This window comes from Oncorhynchus clarkii, chromosome 22 (assembly GCF_045791955.1).
Source record: "Oncorhynchus clarkii lewisi isolate Uvic-CL-2024 chromosome 22, UVic_Ocla_1.0, whole genome shotgun sequence".
Taxonomy (NCBI): Eukaryota; Metazoa; Chordata; class Actinopteri; order Salmoniformes; family Salmonidae; genus Oncorhynchus; species Oncorhynchus clarkii.
In genome coordinates, this window is record NC_092168.1 from 46,270,770 (window position 1) to 46,291,195 (window position 20,426).

Below are 20,426 nucleotides of genomic sequence, written 5' to 3' on the forward strand. Positions count from 1 at the left end.
GTGTCTAATGTTCTGTTGTTTCTCTCCTACAGCTGTGTCTAATGTTCTGTTGTTTCTGTCCTACAGATGTGTCTAATGTTCTGTTGTTTCTGTCCTACAGATGTGTCTAATGTTCTGTTATTTCTCTCCTACAGCTGTGTCTAATGTTCTGCTATTTCTCTCCTACAGCTGTGTATGGTGTCTTTGAGCCTGTTTAGGACTCTGCTCTCTCTCAACTGTGAAGACCTCATGTTGCAGCTCGTTCTCAGGTAGAAACTGTGTGTGTGTGTTGTGTTACTTACTATACTACTGCTGCTGCTACTACTGAGAATGTAACAGTGTATTGTTGTCTTATTGCATCTTTTAAGATTCTACTTGTAATGAAAAAACACTATATAAATGAAATCTATTATTATTTTCATGACAGGTATCTGCTGCCCTGTACCCATGTGATGTTGAGTCAGAGGCGTGCCATCAGGGACACTGATCTCTATGGTAAATCAGCTGACAAGTTCCTGTCCCTGATCCCAGACTGCTGCCGTCTGAGCACAGTGCCCTCTGCTGAGCGGGAGGAAGAACCTGCCCTTTGGGGGAAAGGTAACTTGACTGACAGGCGACTAACCACGGTTTCTACTGAACATTTCACTCATTCGAGCAGATGCTCTTATCCAGATTAACTTACAATGTACCCTTTTTCAATACACAAGACAAGCATAAGAAACGGTGTGTGTTTTAAACCATTGTGCTGTGTTAAAGATTTGGACAGAGTTGAACTTCAATTTTAACTATACGTTTTCATTATGAAGTTTTATGGAGATATTTTGGTTACATTTTTTTATCAATGTTTAAAATATATACAGTGGGCCTAAAACAGTATTTAGTTAGCCACCAATTGTGCAAGTTCTCCCACTTAAAAAGATGAGAGAGGCCTGTAGGAAGCTAGGAAAGACCAAGAAAAGGAAGCTAGGAAGGAAAGAGAGCTAGCCACACGGGACTCGTCTGAGGTCTGTAGCGCTGATGTGCCAACTTCTGTCTGTTGCGTCTGAACCGTTTGGGGTCTAAAACTAATATGACCCCACTGTGGAAAGGGGAGACTCTCACAAACATGTCACGGGACTCGTCTGACGGCAACCCATACACATTAATGGAAGTGGTTTTGTGGCAAATAAGGGGTTAAAAACATATGTATTTGCTGATCTTATATTTCCTAGATATAGTGAAAGGGGGGATACCTAGTCAGTTCTACATTTAACCCGGGGGGGAGGGGGGTGGACATAATTGACATCGATGGCGCCCAGGGAACATTGAAGGGAACTGCCTTTCCCAGGGGTAGAACGACAGATTTTTAACTTGTCGGTTCAGGGATTCGATCCAACAACATTTCGTTTACTGGCCCAACACTCTAACCACTAGGCTACCTGCTGGTTACTGGCCCAACGCTCTAACCACTAGGCTACCTGCTGGTTACTGGTCCAAAGCTCTAACCACTAGGCTACCTGCTGGTTACTGGCCCAACACTCTAACCACTAGGCTACCTGCTGGTTACTGGCCCAACACTCTAACCACTAGGCTACCTGCTGGTTACTGGCCCAACGCTCTAACCACTAGGCTACCTGCTGGTTACTGGTCCAACGCTCTAACCACTAGGCTACCTGCTGGTTACAACGCTCTAACCACTAGGCTACCTGCTGGTTACTAGTCCAACAGTCTAACCACTAGGCTACCTGCTGGTTACAACGCTCTAACCACTAGGCTACCTGCTGGTTACAACGCTCTAACCACTAGGCTACCTGCTGGTTACTAGTCCAACAGTCTAACCACTAGGCTACCTGCTGGTTACTGGCCCAACGCTCTAACCACTAGGCTACCTGCTAGTTACTGGCCCAACGCTCTAACCACTAGGCTACCTGCTGGTTACTAGTCCAACAGTCTAACCACTAGGCTACCTGCTGGTTACTGGCCCAACGCTCTAACCACTAGGCTACCTGCTGGTTACAACGCTCTAACCACTAGGCTACCTGCTGGTTACAACGCTCTAACCACTAGGCTACCGGCTGGTTACTAGTCCAACACTCTAACCACTAGGCTACCTGCTAGTTACTGGCCCAACGCTCTAACCACTAGGCTACCTGCTAGTTACTGGCCAAACGCTCTAACCACTAGGCTACCTGCTGGTTACTGGCCCAATGCTCTAACCACTAGGCTACCTGCTGGTTACTAGTCCAACACTCTAACCACTAGGCTGCCTGCTGGTTACTAGTCCAACGCTCTAACCACTAGGCTACCTGCTGGTTACTGGCCCAACGCTCTAACCACTAGGCTACCTGCTGGTTACTAGTCCAACAGTCTAACCACTAGGCTACCTGCTGGTTACTGGCCCAACGCTCTAACCACTAGGCTACCTGCTGGTTACTAGTCCAACAGTCTAACCACTAGGCTACCTGCTGGTTACTGGCCCAATGCTCTAACCACTAGGCTACCTGCTGGTTACTGGCCCAACGCTCTAACCACTAGGCTACCTGCTGGTTAATAGTCCAACACTCTAACCACTAGGCTACCTGCTGGTTACTAGTCCAACGCTCTAACCACTAGGCTACCTGCTAGTTACTGAACCAACGCTCTAACCACTAGGCTACCTGCTGGTTACAACGCTCTAACCACTAGGCTACCTGCTGGTTACTAGTCCAACGCTCTAACCACTAGGCTACCTGCTGGTTACTAGTCCAACGCTCTAACCACTAGGCTACCTGCTGGTTACTAGTCCAACGCTCTAACCACTAGGCTACCTGCTGGTTACTGGCCCAATACTCTAACCACTAGGCTACCTGCTGGTTACTGGTCCAACGCTCTAACCACTAGGCTACCTGCTGGTTACAACGCTCTAACCACTAGGCTACCTGCTGGTTACTAGTCCAACGCTCTAACCACTAGGCTACCTGCTGGTTACTAGTCCAACGCTCTAACCACTAGGCTACCTGCTGGTTACTAGTCCAACGCTCTAACCACTAGGCTACCTGCTGGTTACTAGTCCAACGCTCTAACCACTAGGCTACCTGCTGGTTACTAGTCCAACGCTCTAACCACTAGTCTACCTGCTGGTTACTGGCCCAACGCTCTAACCACTAGGCTACCTGCTGGTTACTAGTCCAACGCTCTAACCACTAGGCTACCTGCTGGTTACTGGCCCAACGCTCTAACCACTAGGCTACCTGCTGGTTACTAGTCCAACGCTCTAACCACTAGGCTACCTGCTGGTTACTAGTCCAACGCTCTAACCACTAGGCTACCTGCTGGTTACTAGTCCAACGCTCTAACCACTAGGCTACCTGCTGGTTACTAGTCCAACGCTCTAACCACTAGGCTACCTGCTGGTTACTAGTCCAACGCTCTAACCACTAGGCTACCTGCTGGTTACTAGTCCAACGCTCTAACCACTAGGCTACCTGCTGGTTACTAGTCCAACGCTCTAACCACTAGGCTACCTGCTAGTTACTGGCCCAACGCTCTAACCACTAGGCTACCTGCTGGTTACAACGCTCTAACCACTAGGCTACCTGCTGGTTACTAGTCCAACACTCTAACCACTAGGCTACCTGCTGGTTACTGGCCCAACGCTCTAACCACTAGGCTACCTGCTGGTTACAACGCTCTAACCACTAGGCTACCTGCTGGTTACAACGTTCTAACCACTAGGCTACCTGCTGGTTACTATTCCAACACTCTAACCACTAGGCTACCTGCTGGTTACTGGCCCAACGCTCTAACCACTAGGCTACCTGCTGGTTACTAGTCCAACGCTCTAACCACTAGACTACCTGCTGGTTACTAGTCCAACGCTCTAACCACTAGGCTACCTGCTGGTTACTAGTCCAACGCTCTAACCACTAGGCTACCTGCTGGTTACTAGTCCAACACTCTAACCACTAGGCTACCTGCTGGTTACTAATCCAACGCTCTAACCACTAGGCTACCTGCTGGTTACTAGTCCAACGCTCTAACCACTAGGCTACCTGCTGGTTACTAGTCCAACGCTCTAACCACTAGGCTACCTGCTGGTTACTAGTCCAACGCTCTAACCACTAGGCTACCTGCTGGTTACTAGTCCAACGCTCTAACCACTAGGCTACCTGCTGGTTACAACGCTCTAACCACTAGGCTACCTGCTGGTTACTAGTCCAACGCTCTAACCACTAGGCTACCTGCTGGTTACTAGTCCAACGCTCTAACCACTAGGCTACCTGCTGGTTACTAGTCCAACGCTCTAACCACTAGGCTACCTGCTGGTTACTAGTCCAACGCTCTAACCACTAGGCTACCTGCTGGTTACTGGCCCAACACTCTAACCACTAGGCTACCTGCTGGTTACAACGCTCTAACCACTAGGCTACCTGCTGGTTACAACGCTCTAACCACTAGGCTACCTGCTGGTTACTAGTCCAACGCTCTAACCACTAGGCTACCTGCTGGTTACAACGCTCTAACCACTAGGCTACCGGCTGGTTACTAGTCCAACGCTCTAACCACTAGGCTACCTGCTGGTTACTAGTCCAACGCTCTAACCACTAGGCTACCTGCTGGTTACTAGTCCAACGCTCTAACCACTAGGCTACCTGCTGGTTACTAGTCCAACGCTCTAACCACTAGGCTACCTGCTGGTTACTGGCCCAACACTCTAACCACTAGGCTACCTGCTGGTTACTAGTCCAACGCTCTAACCACTAGGCTACCTGCTGGTTACAACGCTCTAACCACTAGGCTACCTGCTGGTTACAACGCTCTAACCACTAGGCTACCGGCTGGTTACTAGTCCAACACTCTAACCACTAGGCTACCTGCTAGTTACTGGCCCAACGCTCTAACCACTAGGCTACCTGCTAGTTACTGGCCAAACGCTCTAACCACTAGGCTACCTGCTGGTTACTGGCCCAATGCTCTAACCACTAGGCTACCTGCTGGTTACTAGTCCAACACTCTAACCACTAGGCTGCCTGCTGGTTACTAGTCCAACGCTCTAACCACTAGGCTACCTGCTGGTTACTGGCCCAACGCTCTAACCACTAGGCTACCTGCTGGTTACTAGTCCAACAGTCTAACCACTAGGCTACCTGCTGGTTACTGGCCCAACGCTCTAACCACTAGGCTACCTGCTGGTTACTAGTCCAACAGTCTAACCACTAGGCTACCTGCTGGTTACTGGCCCAATGCTCTAACCACTAGGCTACCTGCTGGTTACTGGCCCAACGCTCTAACCACTAGGCTACCTGCTGGTTACTAGTCCAACACTCTAACCACTAGGCTACCTGCTGGTTACTAGTCCAACGCTCTAACCACTAGGCTACCTGCTAGTTACTGAACCAACGCTCTAACCACTAGGCTACCTGCTGGTTACAACGCTCTAACCACTAGGCTACCTGCTGGTTACTAGTCCAACGCTCTAACCACTAGGCTACCTGCTGGTTACTAGTCCAACGCTCTAACCACTAGGCTACCTGCTGGTTACTAGTCCAACGCTCTAACCACTAGGCTACCTGCTGGTTACTGGCCCAATACTCTAACCACTAGGCTACCTGCTGGTTACTGGTCCAACGCTCTAACCACTAGGCTACCTGCTGGTTACAACGCTCTAACCACTAGGCTACCTGCTGGTTACTAGTCCAACGCTCTAACCACTAGGCTACCTGCTGGTTACTAGTCCAACGCTCTAACCACTAGGCTACCTGCTGGTTACTAGTCCAACGCTCTAACCACTAGGCTACCTGCTGGTTACTAGTCCAACGCTCTAACCACTAGGCTACCTGCTGGTTACTAGTCCAACGCTCTAACCACTAGTCTACCTGCTGGTTACTGGCCCAACGCTCTAACCACTAGGCTACCTGCTGGTTACTAGTCCAACGCTCTAACCACTAGGCTACCTGCTGGTTACTGGCCCAACGCTCTAACCACTAGGCTACCTGCTGGTTACTAGTCCAACGCTCTAACCACTAGGCTACCTGCTGGTTACTAGTCCAACGCTCTAACCACTAGGCTACCTGCTGGTTACTAGTCCAACGCTCTAACCACTAGGCTACCTGCTGGTTACTAGTCCAACGCTCTAACCACTAGGCTACCTGCTGGTTACTAGTCCAACGCTCTAACCACTAGGCTACCTGCTGGTTACTAGTCCAACGCTCTAACCACTAGGCTACCTGCTGGTTACTAGTCCAACGCTCTAACCACTAGGCTACCTGCTAGTTACTGGCCCAACGCTCTAACCACTAGGCTACCTGCTGGTTACAACGCTCTAACCACTAGGCTACCTGCTGGTTACTAGTCCAACGCTCTAACCACTAGGCTACCTGCTAGTTACTGGCCCAACGCTCTAACCACTAGGCTACCTGCTGGTTACAACGCTCTAACCACTAGGCTACCTGCTGGTTACTAGTCCAACACTCTAACCACTAGGCTACCTGCTGGTTACTGGCCCAACGCTCTAACCACTAGGCTACCTGCTGGTTACAACGCTCTAACCACTAGGCTACCTGCTGGTTACAACGTTCTAACCACTAGGCTACCTGCTGGTTACTAGTCCAACACTCTAACCACTAGGCTACCTGCTGGTTACTGGCCCAACGCTCTAACCACTAGGCTACCTGCTGGTTACTAGTCCAACGCTCTAACCACTAGACTACCTGCTGGTTACTAGTCCAACGCTCTAACCACTAGGCTACCTGCTGGTTACTAGTCCAACGCTCTAACCACTAGGCTACCTGCTGGTTACTAGTCCAACACTCTAACCACTAGGCTACCTGCTGGTTACTAATCCAACGCTCTAACCACTAGGCTACCTGCTGGTTACTAGTCCAACGCTCTAACCACTAGGCTACCTGCTGGTTACTAGTCCAACGCTCTAACCACTAGGCTACCTGCTGGTTACTAGTCCAACGCTCTAACCACTAGGCTACCTGCTGGTTACTAGTCCAACGCTCTAACCACTAGGCTACCTGCTGGTTACAAAGCTCTAACCACTAGGCTACCTGCTGGTTACTAGTCCAACGCTCTAACCACTAGGCTACCTGCTGGTTACTAGTCCAACGCTCTAACCACTAGGCTACCTGCTGGTTACTAGTCCAACGCTCTAACCACTAGGCTACCTGCTGGTTACTAGTCCAACGCTCTAACCACTAGGCTACCTGCTGGTTACTGGCCCAACACTCTAACCACTAGGCTACCTGCTGGTTACAACGCTCTAACCACTAGGCTACCTGCTGGTTACAACGCTCTAACCACTAGGCTACCTGCTGGTTACTAGTCCAACGCTCTAACCACTAGGCTACCTGCTGGTTACAACGCTCTAACCACTAGGCTACCGGCTGGTTACTAGTCCAACGCTCTAACCACTAGGCTACCTGCTGGTTACTAGTCCAACGCTCTAACCACTAGGCTACCTGCTGGTTACTAGTCCAACGCTCTAACCACTAGGCTACCTGCTGGTTACTAGTCCAACGCTCTAACCACTAGGCTACCTGCTGGTTACTGGCCCAACACTCTAACCACTAGGCTACCTGCTGGTTACTAGTCCAACGCTCTAACCATTAGGCTACCTGCTGGTTACTGGCCCAACACTCTAACCACTAGGCTACCTGCTGGTTACTAGTCCAACACTCTAACCACTAGGCTACCTGCTGGTTACTGGCCCAATGCTCTAACCACTAGGCTACCTGCTGGTTACTAGTCCAACACTCTAACCACTAGGCTACCTGCTGGTTACAACGCTCTAACCACTAGGCTACCTGCTGGTTACTAGTCCAACACTCTAACCACTAGGCTACCTGCTGGTTACTAGTCCAACGCTCTTACCACTAGGCTACCTGCTGGTTACTGGCCCAACGCTCTAACCACTAGGCTACCTGCTGGTTACTAGTCCAACACTCTAACCACTAGGCTACCTGCTGGTTACAACGCTCTAACCACTAGGCTACCTGCTGGTTACTAGTCCAACAGTCTAACCACTAGGCTACCTGCTGGTTACTAACTAGTCCAACGCTCTAACCACTAGGCTACCTGCTGGTTACTAGTCCAACGCTCTAACCACTAGGCTACCTGCTCTAACCACTAGGCTACCTGCCTATAGGACAGACACTTCAAAACTTTAGTCCAAAAAGAAATCACAAGGATCCCAATCACAATTGTACCATTTATGAATGTGTTATTTAATGTGTTTCTATGGGCTATAGTGGTAAAGGCCAAATTCAATATGTTATGAAATAATACAAAATACAAGGTAACTATTGGCATATTTAAAAAATAAAATAAAAATTATAATAAAATAAAAAATAAAAAAACATTTTTATTTGTAAGTTGCATTATGTTACACAACGACTCTCTTGTTTGACTCACTACTTAGATTTATATATAAATGTTGTAAATATATATCCACATAAAGTAGAATCATGACTAATGTTCCTCCCTCTGTCTGTCTGTCTGTCTGTCTGTCTGTAGTCCTGAACAGCCCCAGCTCGGAGTCTCCAGTACACCACAAACCCAGCACTCCATCCCGCTTGGCCCTCTTCATGCGCCAGCAGAGCACTGGAGGAGGGCCCTCCACCCCCTCCCCCACCGAGACGGTCCCCTCGTCGCCCGGTGCCGGCCCCAACACCCCCCTGTCCCCAGATAGCCCCATGCACCCCGTCCCAGAGGGGCTGGACTGGGAGTCGGGGTACCTGGAGTACCTCAGGGACGCACGTAGGGGGGTAGAGCTGTGCTCCTGGGCCTGCCGGAACTGGTCAGCCCCCTACGACGGAGAGGACCCCTCACCCAACACGGCCCCTCTACCGCCCCCTCCCCCCACCTCCAACCCCTCCCTGGCCATGTTCCCAGAGCACTTCTCCTTCCAGCAGGGTGGTAGTACCTCCCCCGGCCAGCAGAGGGCAGCGGTGGTGGCAGCAGCGCGGTCAGAGTGGAGCAGTACAGAGAGGGACAGTGGAGAGTGGGACGTCACCATCGGTAAGAACAGCTGTATCAGCCTCACACCCCGCACCAAGAAACGCAGCCTGCAGAGAGAGGATGTCCACCTCCCCAAACCTCTCCATCTCCCTCCTGATTCTGCCTCCCTCCCTGACCCCTCCGCTGTTCCCCACCTCCACTCCGCCCCCACCAAGGGCGCTCAGCAGGCCATCATCAATGGGACGTTGTTGGGGGAGCAGGGGGACAGCCAGGATGGAGGGATGGAGGTTAAGAAGGTGAAGAGAGAGTTGGGCGAGCAGCGGCCCCCTGCTGGGGGGGACTCTAGTCAGAACGGGGAGGTGAGTGCCTGCCCTGCCCCTGCCCAGTCCTGCGGGTCCCTACAGGGCTTCTACGGTGAAGGGAATGGGAGTGGAGCTGCGGAAAGCTCCAGAGGTCTTCCACCACACAAACCGAGTCACACCCAGACTCCATCTGCTTCACTGCTCTCAGAACCCCGTGCCAACTCCTCCAACGACAGGCTGACCCTCCGTGCTGCAGCATCCAGCCCTGGATCGGGACCTCCAGAGGCAATGCTCTTTAACCAGTTAGAAGCAGTGGAGCGACTGATCTCTGAGCTCCTGGATGGGGCTGGGCCTGGGGAGGGGGGCCAGCAGGGGCCTGGGGACTCTAACGGCCAGGGCATCAGCATCGAGGCCTTCACCCAGGAACTCCGGGAGCTGGAGGACAGGGTAAGGGAGAGGAGCAAGGGGGTGGGGCTGCTCAGACAGCTGGAGGAGACCACCAGAGACCCCCACTCAGGGGAACCACCGCCCCCCTCTCCCCTGGACGCTGACCTGATGGGGAGCGGGGTAGTGGCTGGAGTTGTGGGGGTGTTCAGGCCTCTAGGACAGCCATCCACTCAGCCCTACACAGGTGAGAAAGACCACCAGGGAGCAGTAGGGTTTTTGTGTCTATTAGATGATGTTGTTTACTGTTTATCTGCTGTTTACTTGCTTATGTGTGTTAAGATGTTAGTTCTCATATTTTAAATTGGTGCTTGAGGGTTGGATGCGGCTCCATTTATTTAATTATTTTGATGTTGGTTTGATGTTTTCTTTTGGTTGACTTCCTCTTTTGATGTTGGATGGCGTTGCACAGGAAATTAATGTAGACTGTTGCTTCCTTTTGATATTTAGTCTTGTTTTGTTGCCTGTTTTTTTTTTTTCTTGTTGGATCTTGACTTCCATTAGTGTGCATGTACACCTTCCCTCCCTCCATTCTCTCTTCCTCGCTCCTCTCTCTCCTCTCTTTCCCCCTCTCCCTCGCTCTCCTCTCTCTTTCCCCCTCTCCCTCGCACTCCTCTCTCTTTCCCCCTCTCCCTCGCTCTCCTCTCTCTTTCCCCCTCGCTCTCCTCTCTCTTTCCCCCTCGCTCTCCTCTCTCTTTCCCCCTCGCTCTCCTCTCTCTTTCCCCCTCGCTCTCCTCTCTTTCCCCCTCTCCCTCGCTCCCCTCTCTCTTTCTCCCTCGCTCTCCTCTCTCTTTCCCCCTCTCCCTCGCTCTCCTCTCCCTTTCCCCCTTTTCCTCGCGCCCCTCTGTCTCCTTCCCTCTATCTTCCTCGCTCTCTGTTTCTCCCCCAGGGAAATTAACTGTTGGCTAAATCTGCTGCAACGCATCACTTCTCACTTCTGAGATGTGTGTTTTGTTGTACATTTTGTCCCCCGTTTCAAATAAACAAAATATCTCTCCCTCTCTCTCTGGCTCCCCCTCTCTATCGCTCTCTCTCGCGCCTCCCCTGCAGGTCCGTTCATGGTGGTTCTGTTTGCCAAGCTGGAAAACATGCTCCAGAACTCTCTGTATGTAAACATCCTGTTGACGGGTATTCTGGGCCAACTTGCCTGCTACCCTCAACCCCTGCTCCGATCTTTCCTCCTCAACACCAACATGGTGTTCCAGCCCAGCGTCAAGTCTCTCATACAGGTAGGAAGACATCACTATGTTCCCTAACTCGAACCCAGTGTCAAGTCTCTTATACAGGTGGTAGGAAGACATCACTATGTTCCCTAACTCGAACCCAGTGTCAAGTCTCTTATACAGGTGGTAGGAAGACATCACTATGTTCCCTAACTCGAACCCAGTGTCAAGTCTCTTATACAGGTGGTAGGAAGACATCACTATGTTCCCTAACTCGAACCCAGTGTCAAGTCTCTTATACAGGTGGTAGGAAGGCATCACTATGTTCCCTAACTCGAACCCAGTGCCAAGTCTCTTATACAGGTGGTAGGAAGGCATCACTATGTTCCCTAACTCGAACCCAGCGTCAAGTTTCTCATATGCTGACCACACCGCTAGCGTCAAATCTCTCATATGCTGACCACACCGCTAGCGTCAAATCTCTCATATGCTGACCACACCGCTAGCGTCAAGTCTCTCATATGCTGACCACACCGCTAGCGTCAAGTCTCTCATATGCTGACCACACCGCTAGCGTCAAGTCTCTCATATGCTGACCACACCGCTAGCGTCAAGTCTCTCATATGCTGACCACCCCGCTAGCGTCAAGTCTCTCATATGCTGACCACCCCGCTAGCGTCAAGTCTCTCATATGCTGACCACCCCGCTAGCGTCAAGTCTCTCATATGCTGACCACACCGCTAGCGTCAAGTGCGCGAGCGTTGAAAAATAAATGTACAATCATTGTTATTCGAACATTGCACCCACACTGCTCGAGCTCGTCAACGAGCATCTCCATAGCCAGGTGCTGAAATAGAACTGGATTCTAAGTCCCGCCTCTCCCATCTCATTGGTTTTTAGGAGCATATACCCACGTGGGTGATTTGAAAGATGAACTGAGGTTCACACTCCAGTCCAGTTGGTGGTGGTAATGCACCTTAAAGTTGGTTGAAAACCGCCATATAAAGTCCGAAGAAGAAGAAGAAGCCTGAAGGAGGAGAGATTACTAGAAACTAACTCAGTTTACCCTTTTATCTGTGGATTCATTGTCAGAGTAGAGGACCTTGTGCATTTCAGCTCAAATATCAACCCAATGTTTATATCCCAGGACAAAATGAGCTGGCAACAGCAAGTTAGAGAAATGGACATGAATGTTCAATGCTTTTTGACCTGTCCCCAAATTAATTTAGTTGGTTCAGAGTTCGTTTTGATATTTCAACCTGCGTGTCCTGATCACGTCTGGTGTGGGGGGGACAAAATCAACATGCGCGTGATGGTGCACGTGAACGAGGGACTGGTCAGCATGTCATACTGATAGGAAGGATCACTATGTTCCCTAACCTTGCTTCCCTCCCCTGCCTCCTCTCTCTCCCCTGCCTCCTCTCTCTCCCCTGCCTCATCTCTCTTCTCTCTCCCCTGCCTCCTCTCTCTTCTCTCTCCCCTGCCTCCTCTCTCTTCTCTCTCCCCTGCCTCTCTCTTCTCTCTCCCCTGCCTCCTCTCTCTTCTCTCTCCCTTGCCTCCTCTCTCTCTCCTGCTCCTCTCTCTTCTCTCTCCCCTGCCTCCTCTCTCTTCTCTCTCCCCTGCCTCCTCTCTCTTCTCTCTCCCCTGCCTCCTCTCTCTTCTCTCTCCCCTGCCTCCTCTCTCCTGCCTCTTCTCTCTCCTGCCTCTTCTCTCTCTCCTGCCTCCTCTCTCTCCCCTGCCTCCTCTCTCTTCTCACTCTCTCCTGCCTCCTCTCTCTTCTCTCTTCTCTCCCCTGCCTCCTCTCTCTCCCCTGCCTCTTCTCTCTCCTGCCTCTTCTCTCTCTCCTGCCTCCTCTCTCTCCCCTGCCTCCTCTCTCTTCTCACTCTCTCCTGCCTCCTCTCTCTTCTCTCCCCTGCCTCCTCTCTCTCCCCTGCCTCCTCTCTCTTCTCACTCTCTCCTGCCTCCTCTCTTCTCTCTCTCTCGCCTATCTCCTCTCTCTCCTCTCTTCTCTCCCCTGCCTCCTCCTCTCTCTCCCCGGCCTCCTCTCTCTTCTCTCTCTCTCCCCTACCTCCTCTCTCTTCTCTCTCTCTCTCCCCTACCTCCTCTCTCTCCTCTCTCTATCCCCTGCCTCCTCCTCTCTCTCCCCTACCTCCTCTCGCTCATCTCTCTCTTCCCTGCCTCCTCCTCTCTCTCCCCGGCCTCCTCTCTCTTCTCTCTCTCCCCTGCCTCCTCTCTCTCTCACTCCCTCAGGTCCTGGGCTCAGTGAAGAGCCGCATCGAGACGTTTGCAGCGTCCCATGAGGACTTCCCTGCCATGCTGAAGAAAGCCCAGCGCTACCTGGCTGCCAGGGGCAAGGTGGACTGGGCGGACTCACCCATGGGGATGCCCACACTGCGACGCTCTGATTCTCTGGGTGAGTGAGAGGGCCACGGACACATTGGCCCAGCGTCGTCCAGGTTAGGGGAGGGTTTGACCCAGCGCAGTCCGGGTTAGGGGAGGGTTTGGCCGAGCGCCGTCCGGGTTAGGGGAGGGTTTGGCCCAGCGCCGTCCGGGTTAGGGGAGGGTTTGGCCCAGCGCCGTCCGGGTTAGGGGAGGGTTTGGCCCAGCGCCGTCCGGGTTAGGGGAGGGTTTGGCCCAGCGTCGTCCGGGTTAGGGGAGGGTTTGGCCGGCAGGGATGTCCTTGTCCCAACGCGCTCTAGCAACTCCTTGTGGCGGACCGGGCGCAGTGCACGCTGACACGGTCGCCAGCTGGACAGTGTTTCCTCCGACACTTTGGTGCGGCTGGCTTCCAGGTTAAGCGAGCAGTGTGTCAAGAAGCAATGCGGCTTGGCGGAGTCGTGTTTTGGAAGACGCTTGGCTCTCGACCTTCGACCTCTCCCTAATCCGTACGGGAGTTGCAGCGATGGAACAAGACTGGAACTACCATTTGGATATCACGAAATTAGGAAGGAAAAGGGGTAAAAGTGAAAAAATATATATATAAATAGTAAAAAAAAAAAAAGTTGATGTCTGACATGTTTTGGGTTATTTACTTCTCTTCTGTTGTCAGTCTCCCTGTCCTACCCTTTCTGTATTGTCAGTCTCCCTGTGCTATCCTGTCTGTCTGTTGGGTCAGTCTCCCTGTGCTATCCTGTCTGTCTGTTGGGTCAGTCCACCTGTCCTATCTAACCACTGCCTGTCGTGTAAGTCTACCTGTCCTATCCTGTATGTCTGTATTAGAGGTTGATTATGATTGTTCAATGCCAATACTGATTTATTGGAGGACTAAAAAAATCCGATACCGATTAATTGGACGATTTGTTTTATTTTATTTATTTGTAATAATGACAATACTGAATGAACACTTATTTTAACCTAATATAATACATCAATAAAATCAATTTAGCCTCAAATAAATAATGAAACATGTTCAATTTGGTTTAAATAATGCAAAAACAAAGTGTTGAAGAAGAAAGTAAAAGTGCAATATGTGCCATGTAAGAAAGCTATCGTTTCAGTTCCTTGCTCAGAACATGAGAACATATGAAAGCTGGTGGTTCCTTTTAACATGAGTCTTCAATATTCCCAGGTAAGAAGTTTTAGGTTGGAGTTATTATAGGAATTATAGGACTATTTCTCTCTATACCATTTGTATTTCATTAACCTTTGACTATTGGATGTTCTTATAAGCACTTTAGTATTGCCAGTGTAACAGTATAGCTTCCGTCCCTCTCCTCACTCCTCCCTGGGCTCGAACCAGGAACACATCGACAACAGCTATCCTCGAATCATCGTTACCTATCGCTCCACAAAAGCCGCAGGCCTTGCAGAGCAAGGGGAACAACTACTCCAAGTCTCAGAGCGAGTGACGTCACCGATTTGAAACGCTACTATTGCGCACCCCGCTAACTAGCTAGCCATTTCACATCGGTTACACCAGCCTAATTTCGGGAGTTGATAGGCTTGAAGTCATAAACAGTGCAATGCTTGAAGCACAGCTAAGAGCTGCTGACAAATGCACGAAAGCGCTGTTTGAAATAATGCTTACGAGCCTGCTGGTGCCTACCACCGTTCAGTCAGACTGCTCTATCAAATCATAGACTTAATTATAACATAACACACAGAAAAAGGAACCTTAGGTCATTAATATGGTCGAATCTGGAAACTATCATCTCGAAAACAAAGCGTTTATTCTTTCAGTGAAATACGGAACCATTCCGTATTTTATCTAACGGGTGGCATCCCTAAGTCTATATACTGCTGTTACATTGTACAACCTTCAATGTTATGTCATAATTATGTACAATTCTGGTGAATTAATTACTTTGTTTGTCTTAGTTAGGAATAAATTGACTTCACACAGTTCACAACGAGCCAGGTGGCCCAAACTGCTGCATATACCCTGACTGCTTGCACGGAACGCAAGAGAAGTGACACAATTTCCCTAATTATAAAACATTCATGTTAGCAGGCAATATTAACTAAATATGCAAGTTTAAAAATATATACTTGTGTATTGATTTTAAAGAAAGGCATTGATGTTTATGGTTAGGTTTGGTGCAACTACAGTGCTAAGTCATCACCCGTTTGGCGAAGTAGGCTGTGATTCGATGAGTAATTAACAGGCACCGCATTGATTATATGCAACGCAGGACACGCTAGATAAACTAGTAATATCATCAACCATGTGTAGTTAACTAGTGATTATGTTAAGATAAGTTTAATGCTAGCTAGCAACTTACCTTGGCTTCTTGCTGCCGTCGCGTAACAGGTAGTCAGCCTGCCATGCAGGCTCCTCGTGGAGTGCAATGTAAGGCAGGTGGTTAGAGCGTTGGACTAGTAACCGGAAGGTTGCAAAAACAAATCCCTGAGCTGACAAGGTGAAAATCTGTTGTTCTGCCCCTGAACAAGGCAGTTAACCCACTGTTCCTAGGCCGTCATTGAAAATAACAATGTGTTCTTAACTGACTTGCCTAGTTAAATAAAAGTAAAAAAAAAAAAAAACAGTGTCCAAAAGATTGTTGAAACCTTGAAATCGGCCTTAATTAATCGATCATTCCGATTTAATTGGTTGACCTCTAGTCTGTGTGTGTGTCAGTATACCTGTTCTATCCTGTCTGTCAGTTGCCCTGTCCTATCATGTGTCTGTTGTCAGGGTACCTGTCCTATCCTGTATGTTGTCAGTCTACCTGTCCTGTCTGTCTGTTGTCAGTCTACCTGTCCTGTCTGTCTGTTGTCAGTCTACCTGTCCTGTCTGTCTGTTGTCAGTCTACCTGTCCTGTCTGTCTGTTGTCAGTCTATCTGTCCTGTCTGTCTGTTGTCAGTCTACCTGTCCTGTCTGTCTGTTGTGTCAGTCTATCTGTCCTGTCTGTTATCAGTCTACCTGTCTGTCTGTTATCAGTTTACCTGTCTGTCTGTTATCAGTCTACCTGTCTGTCTGTTGTCAGTCTACCTGTCCTGTCTGTCTGTTGTGTCAGTCTATCTGTCCTGTCTGTCTGTTGTGTCAGTCTATCTGTCCTGTCTGTCTGTTGTCAGTCTACCTGTCCTGTCTGTCTGTTGTGTCAGTCTATCTGTCCTGTCTGTCTGTTGTCAGTCTACCTGTCCTGTCTGTCTGTTGTGTCAGTCTATCTGTCCTGTCTGTTATCAGTCTACCTGTCTGTCTGTTATCAGTCTACCTGTCTGTCTGTTATCAGTCTACCTGTCTGTCTGTTATCAGTCTACCTGTCTGTCTGTTATCAGTCTACCTGTCTGTCTGTTGTCATTCTACCTGTCCTGTCTGTCTGTTGTGTCAGTCTACCTGTCCTGTCAGTCTACCTGTCCTGTCTCTGTTGTGTCAGTCTACCTGTCCTGTCTCTGTTGTGTCAGTCTACCTGTCCTGTCTCTCTGTTGTGTCAGTCTACCTGTCCTGTCTGTCTGTTGTGTCAGTCTACCTGTCCTGTCTGTCTGTTGTGTCAGTCTACCTGTCCTGTCTGTCTGGTGTCAGTCTACCTGTCCTATCCTAATCACATGCTGTGTCTATCTCTCTTCCAGTGAAGAGCCGGAAACCCTCACTAGGCGACCTGATCCTTCGCCACACCAACAGCCCCACGCGGGCACGCCACGCCGCCCAGCTCGCCCTGGCCCACGTACGAGACGGCGGCCAATCGCTGCACAGTGCCCTGTTCCGGGGCGGGTCAGGGGCGTCGGGGCTGGAGAAGCAGGCAGAGGCTCTGAGGGTGAAGAACGCCGTCTACTGCGCCGTCATCTTCTCCGAGTTCCTCAAGGAGCTGGCCGCTCTGGCCCAGGAGCACGCTGTCTCCATGCCCTTCCTCCAGAGCCACGACACTGAGGAGTGATGCTGTCTGTCTCCACACCCTTCCTCCAGAGCCACGACACCGAGGAGTGATGCTGTGTCTCCATGCCCTTCCTCCAGAGACACGACACCGAGGAGTGATGCTGTCTGTCTCCATGCCCTTCCTCCAGAGACACGACACCGAGGAGTGATGCTGTCTGTCTCCATGCCCTTCCTCCAGAGACACGACACCGAGGAGTGATGCTGTCTGTCTCCACGCCCTTCCTCCAGAGACGTGACACTGAAGGTTGCAACCCGATTTCAACCCTCCTCCCAGAAGATTGAGAAGCATTGGATTGGTTGTCAGCGTTGTCTGGAGGGAGTTCCTTTCCACCGTTGTTAAATCTAGTGTACGTGACGTCTGGGCCTGTATCCACAAAGTGTCTAAAAGACAGACGGGATAGGGCAGGTAGACTGACACAGACAGACAGACAGTGGTTTGGATAGCGCAGGTAGACTGACACAGACAGACAGACAGAGACAGACAGGATAGGACAGGTATACTGACACAAGAGACAGTGGTTAGGATAGAACAGGTAGACTGACACAAGAGACCGTGGTTAGGATAGGACAGGTAGACTGACACGCGAGACAGTGGTTAGGATAGGACAGGTAGACTGACATGTGAGACAGTGGTTAGGATAGGACAGGTAGACTGACACATGAGACAGTGGTTAGGATAGGACAGGTAGACTGACACATGAGACAGTGGTTAGGATAGGACAGGTAGACTGACACAAGAGACAGTGGTTAGGATAGGACAGGTAGACTGACACAAGAGACAGTGGTTAGGATAGGACAGGTAGACTGACACTCGAGACAGTGGTTAGGATAGGACAGGTAGACTGACACTCGAGACAGTGGTTAGGATAGGACAGGTAGACTGACACGTGAGACAGTGGTTAGGATAGGACAGGTAGACTGACACGTGAGACAGTATTTAGGATAGGACAGGTAGACTGACGGGGAACTGGCATCAGTTTAGAATTTTACATCATAACGAATAAGATTGTATGAACAGATCCTAGATCGGCACTCCTTCTCTAGGACACTGTGACCATATATGGACAGATTCTAGATCGGCACTCCTTCTCTAGGACACTGTGACCATATATGGACACATCCTAGATCGGCACTCCTTCTCTAGGACACTGTGACCATATATGGACAGATCCTAGATCGACACTCCTTCTCTAGGACACTGTGACCTTATATGGACAGATCCTAGATCAGCAATCCTTCTCTAGGACACTGTGACCATATATGGACAGATCCTAGATCGGCACTCCTTCTCTAGGACACTGTGACCTTATATGGACAGATCCTAGATCAGCAATCCTTCTCTAGGACACTGTGACCATATATGGACAGATCCTAGATCGGCACTCCTTCTCTAGGACACTGTGACCATATATGGACAGATTCTAGATCAGCACTCCTTCTCTAGGACACTGTGACCATATATGGACAGATCCTAGATCAGCACTCCTTCTCTAGGACACTGTGACCATATATGGACAGATCCTAGATCGGCACTCCTTCTCTAGGACACTGTGACCTTATATGGACAGATCCTAGATCAGCAATCCTTCTCTAGGACACTGTGACCTTATATGGACAGATCCTAGATCGGCACTCCTTCTCTAGGACACTGTGACCATATATGGACAGATCCTAGATCAGCACTCCTTCTCTAGGACACTGTGACTATATATGGACAGATCCTAGATCAGCACTCCTTCTCTAGGACACTGTGACCATATATGGACAGATCCTAGATCAGCACTCCTTCTCTAGGACACTGTGACCATATATGGACAGATCCTTTACTCCCTTCCACCTGCAGGGGGCAAAGTGGAGCACTGATGGGGCTGAGAGCTACAGTGAAGAGACGAGGGGGAGGGGGACAATGTGAAATCAAGAATGGAAATGCAATATATATATATATACACACACACACACTAAATGTGAATAGATCTGTAGATCTTGGAGAGTGGTCTGTAGTGTACATACCATAGCAGGGTGGTAGTGTAGCGCTGCACCACATGTGTACATGGTGCTGAGTCAGCTCTTTCCACTCTCCCCTCTAGTGAATGATGCTCATCAGACGTGTTAAATCTTCCGTCTTTTTGAAAATCTGACTACAACAACAACAAAAAAGACCCACAACCTTAAATTTCCCCTGTTCCTGTTCGGTACGTAATTTTTCAGAGCGCTGAAACTGGTTAAGCAAACTCTAGATACTCAGCGTTGATCGTCTCAACTGTAGAGGACACAACAGGAAGGGATCTGACCAATGGGCTCAGAGCATCTGAAGAAGACAAACCTTTTGTTTTTAAACTCATCACCTCAGCTTGTGAGATTTAACAGGGAGGGGGAGAGGAGGAGGTCTGGAAAAGGGGAGGTGACGAGAAAGGACCCCCCCCCCCCCCCCCCGGTACCGTGTACTGGAAAACAAAAGTGGATTTTGATATTTGTATTTACAACCTCTCTCCATGTTTTATCATCATTTTAGATTTAATTTATATATATTTTTTATATCAATGAAACATTTTTCGACCTATCAATGCCATGTGGTGGCAAAATATGCGTGTGCGCCGTGCATTCTATGGTTATGCACCCGGTGTTGCCAGTCTATTTGGTCATGCACCCGGTGTTGCCAGTCTATTTGGTCATGCACCTGGTGTTGCCAGTCTATTTGGTCAGGCACCCGGTGTTGCCAGTCTATTTGGTCATGCACCTGGTGTTGCCAGTCTATTTGGTCATGCACCCGGTGTTGCCAGTCTATTTGGTCATGCACCCGGTGTTGCCAGTCTATTTGGTCATGCACCCGGTGTTGCCAGTCTATTTGGTCATGCACCTGGTGTTGCCAGTCTATTTGGTCATGCACCTGGTGTTGCCAGTCTATTTGGTCATGCACCCGGTGTTGCCAGTCTATTTAGTCATGCACCCGGTGTTGCCAGTCTATTTGGTCATGCACCTGGTGTTGCGAGTCTATTTGGTCATGCACCTGGTGTTGCCAGTCTATTTGGTCATGCACCTGGTGTTGCCAGTCTATTTGGTCATGCACCTGGTGTTGCCAGTCTATTTGGTCATGCACCTGGTGTTGCCAGTCTATTTGGTCATGCACCTGGTGTTGCCAGTCTATTTGGTCATGCACAAGGTGTTGCCAGTCTATTTGGTCATGCACCTGGTGTTGCCACTCTATTTGGTCATGCACCTGGTGTTGCCAGTCTATTTGGTCATGCACAAGGTGTTGCCAGTCTATTTGGTCATGCACCCGGTGTTGCCAGTCTATTTGGTCAT

General features: G+C 49.9%; 1 protein-coding gene across 1 annotated transcript in view; it reads left to right on the plus strand.

Annotated features, from left to right (window-relative positions):
• LOC139380973 (FHF complex subunit HOOK-interacting protein 1B-like) overlaps positions 1 to 19,778 on the plus strand; it is a 41,328-nt gene extending 21,550 nt beyond the window's left edge. Inside the window, exons 6-11 of the mRNA XM_071124178.1 lie at positions 169 to 248; positions 407 to 576; positions 8,458 to 9,834; positions 10,698 to 10,876; positions 13,061 to 13,223; positions 16,820 to 19,778. Coding sequence (XP_070980279.1) covers positions 169 to 248; positions 407 to 576; positions 8,458 to 9,834; positions 10,698 to 10,876; positions 13,061 to 13,223; positions 16,820 to 17,124 — 2,274 coding nt within the window. The 3' untranslated portion in view covers positions 17,125 to 19,778. The remainder of the gene's footprint in view (positions 1 to 168; positions 249 to 406; positions 577 to 8,457; positions 9,835 to 10,697; positions 10,877 to 13,060; positions 13,224 to 16,819) is intronic.
• Positions 19,779 to 20,426: the final 648 nt, after the last annotated feature.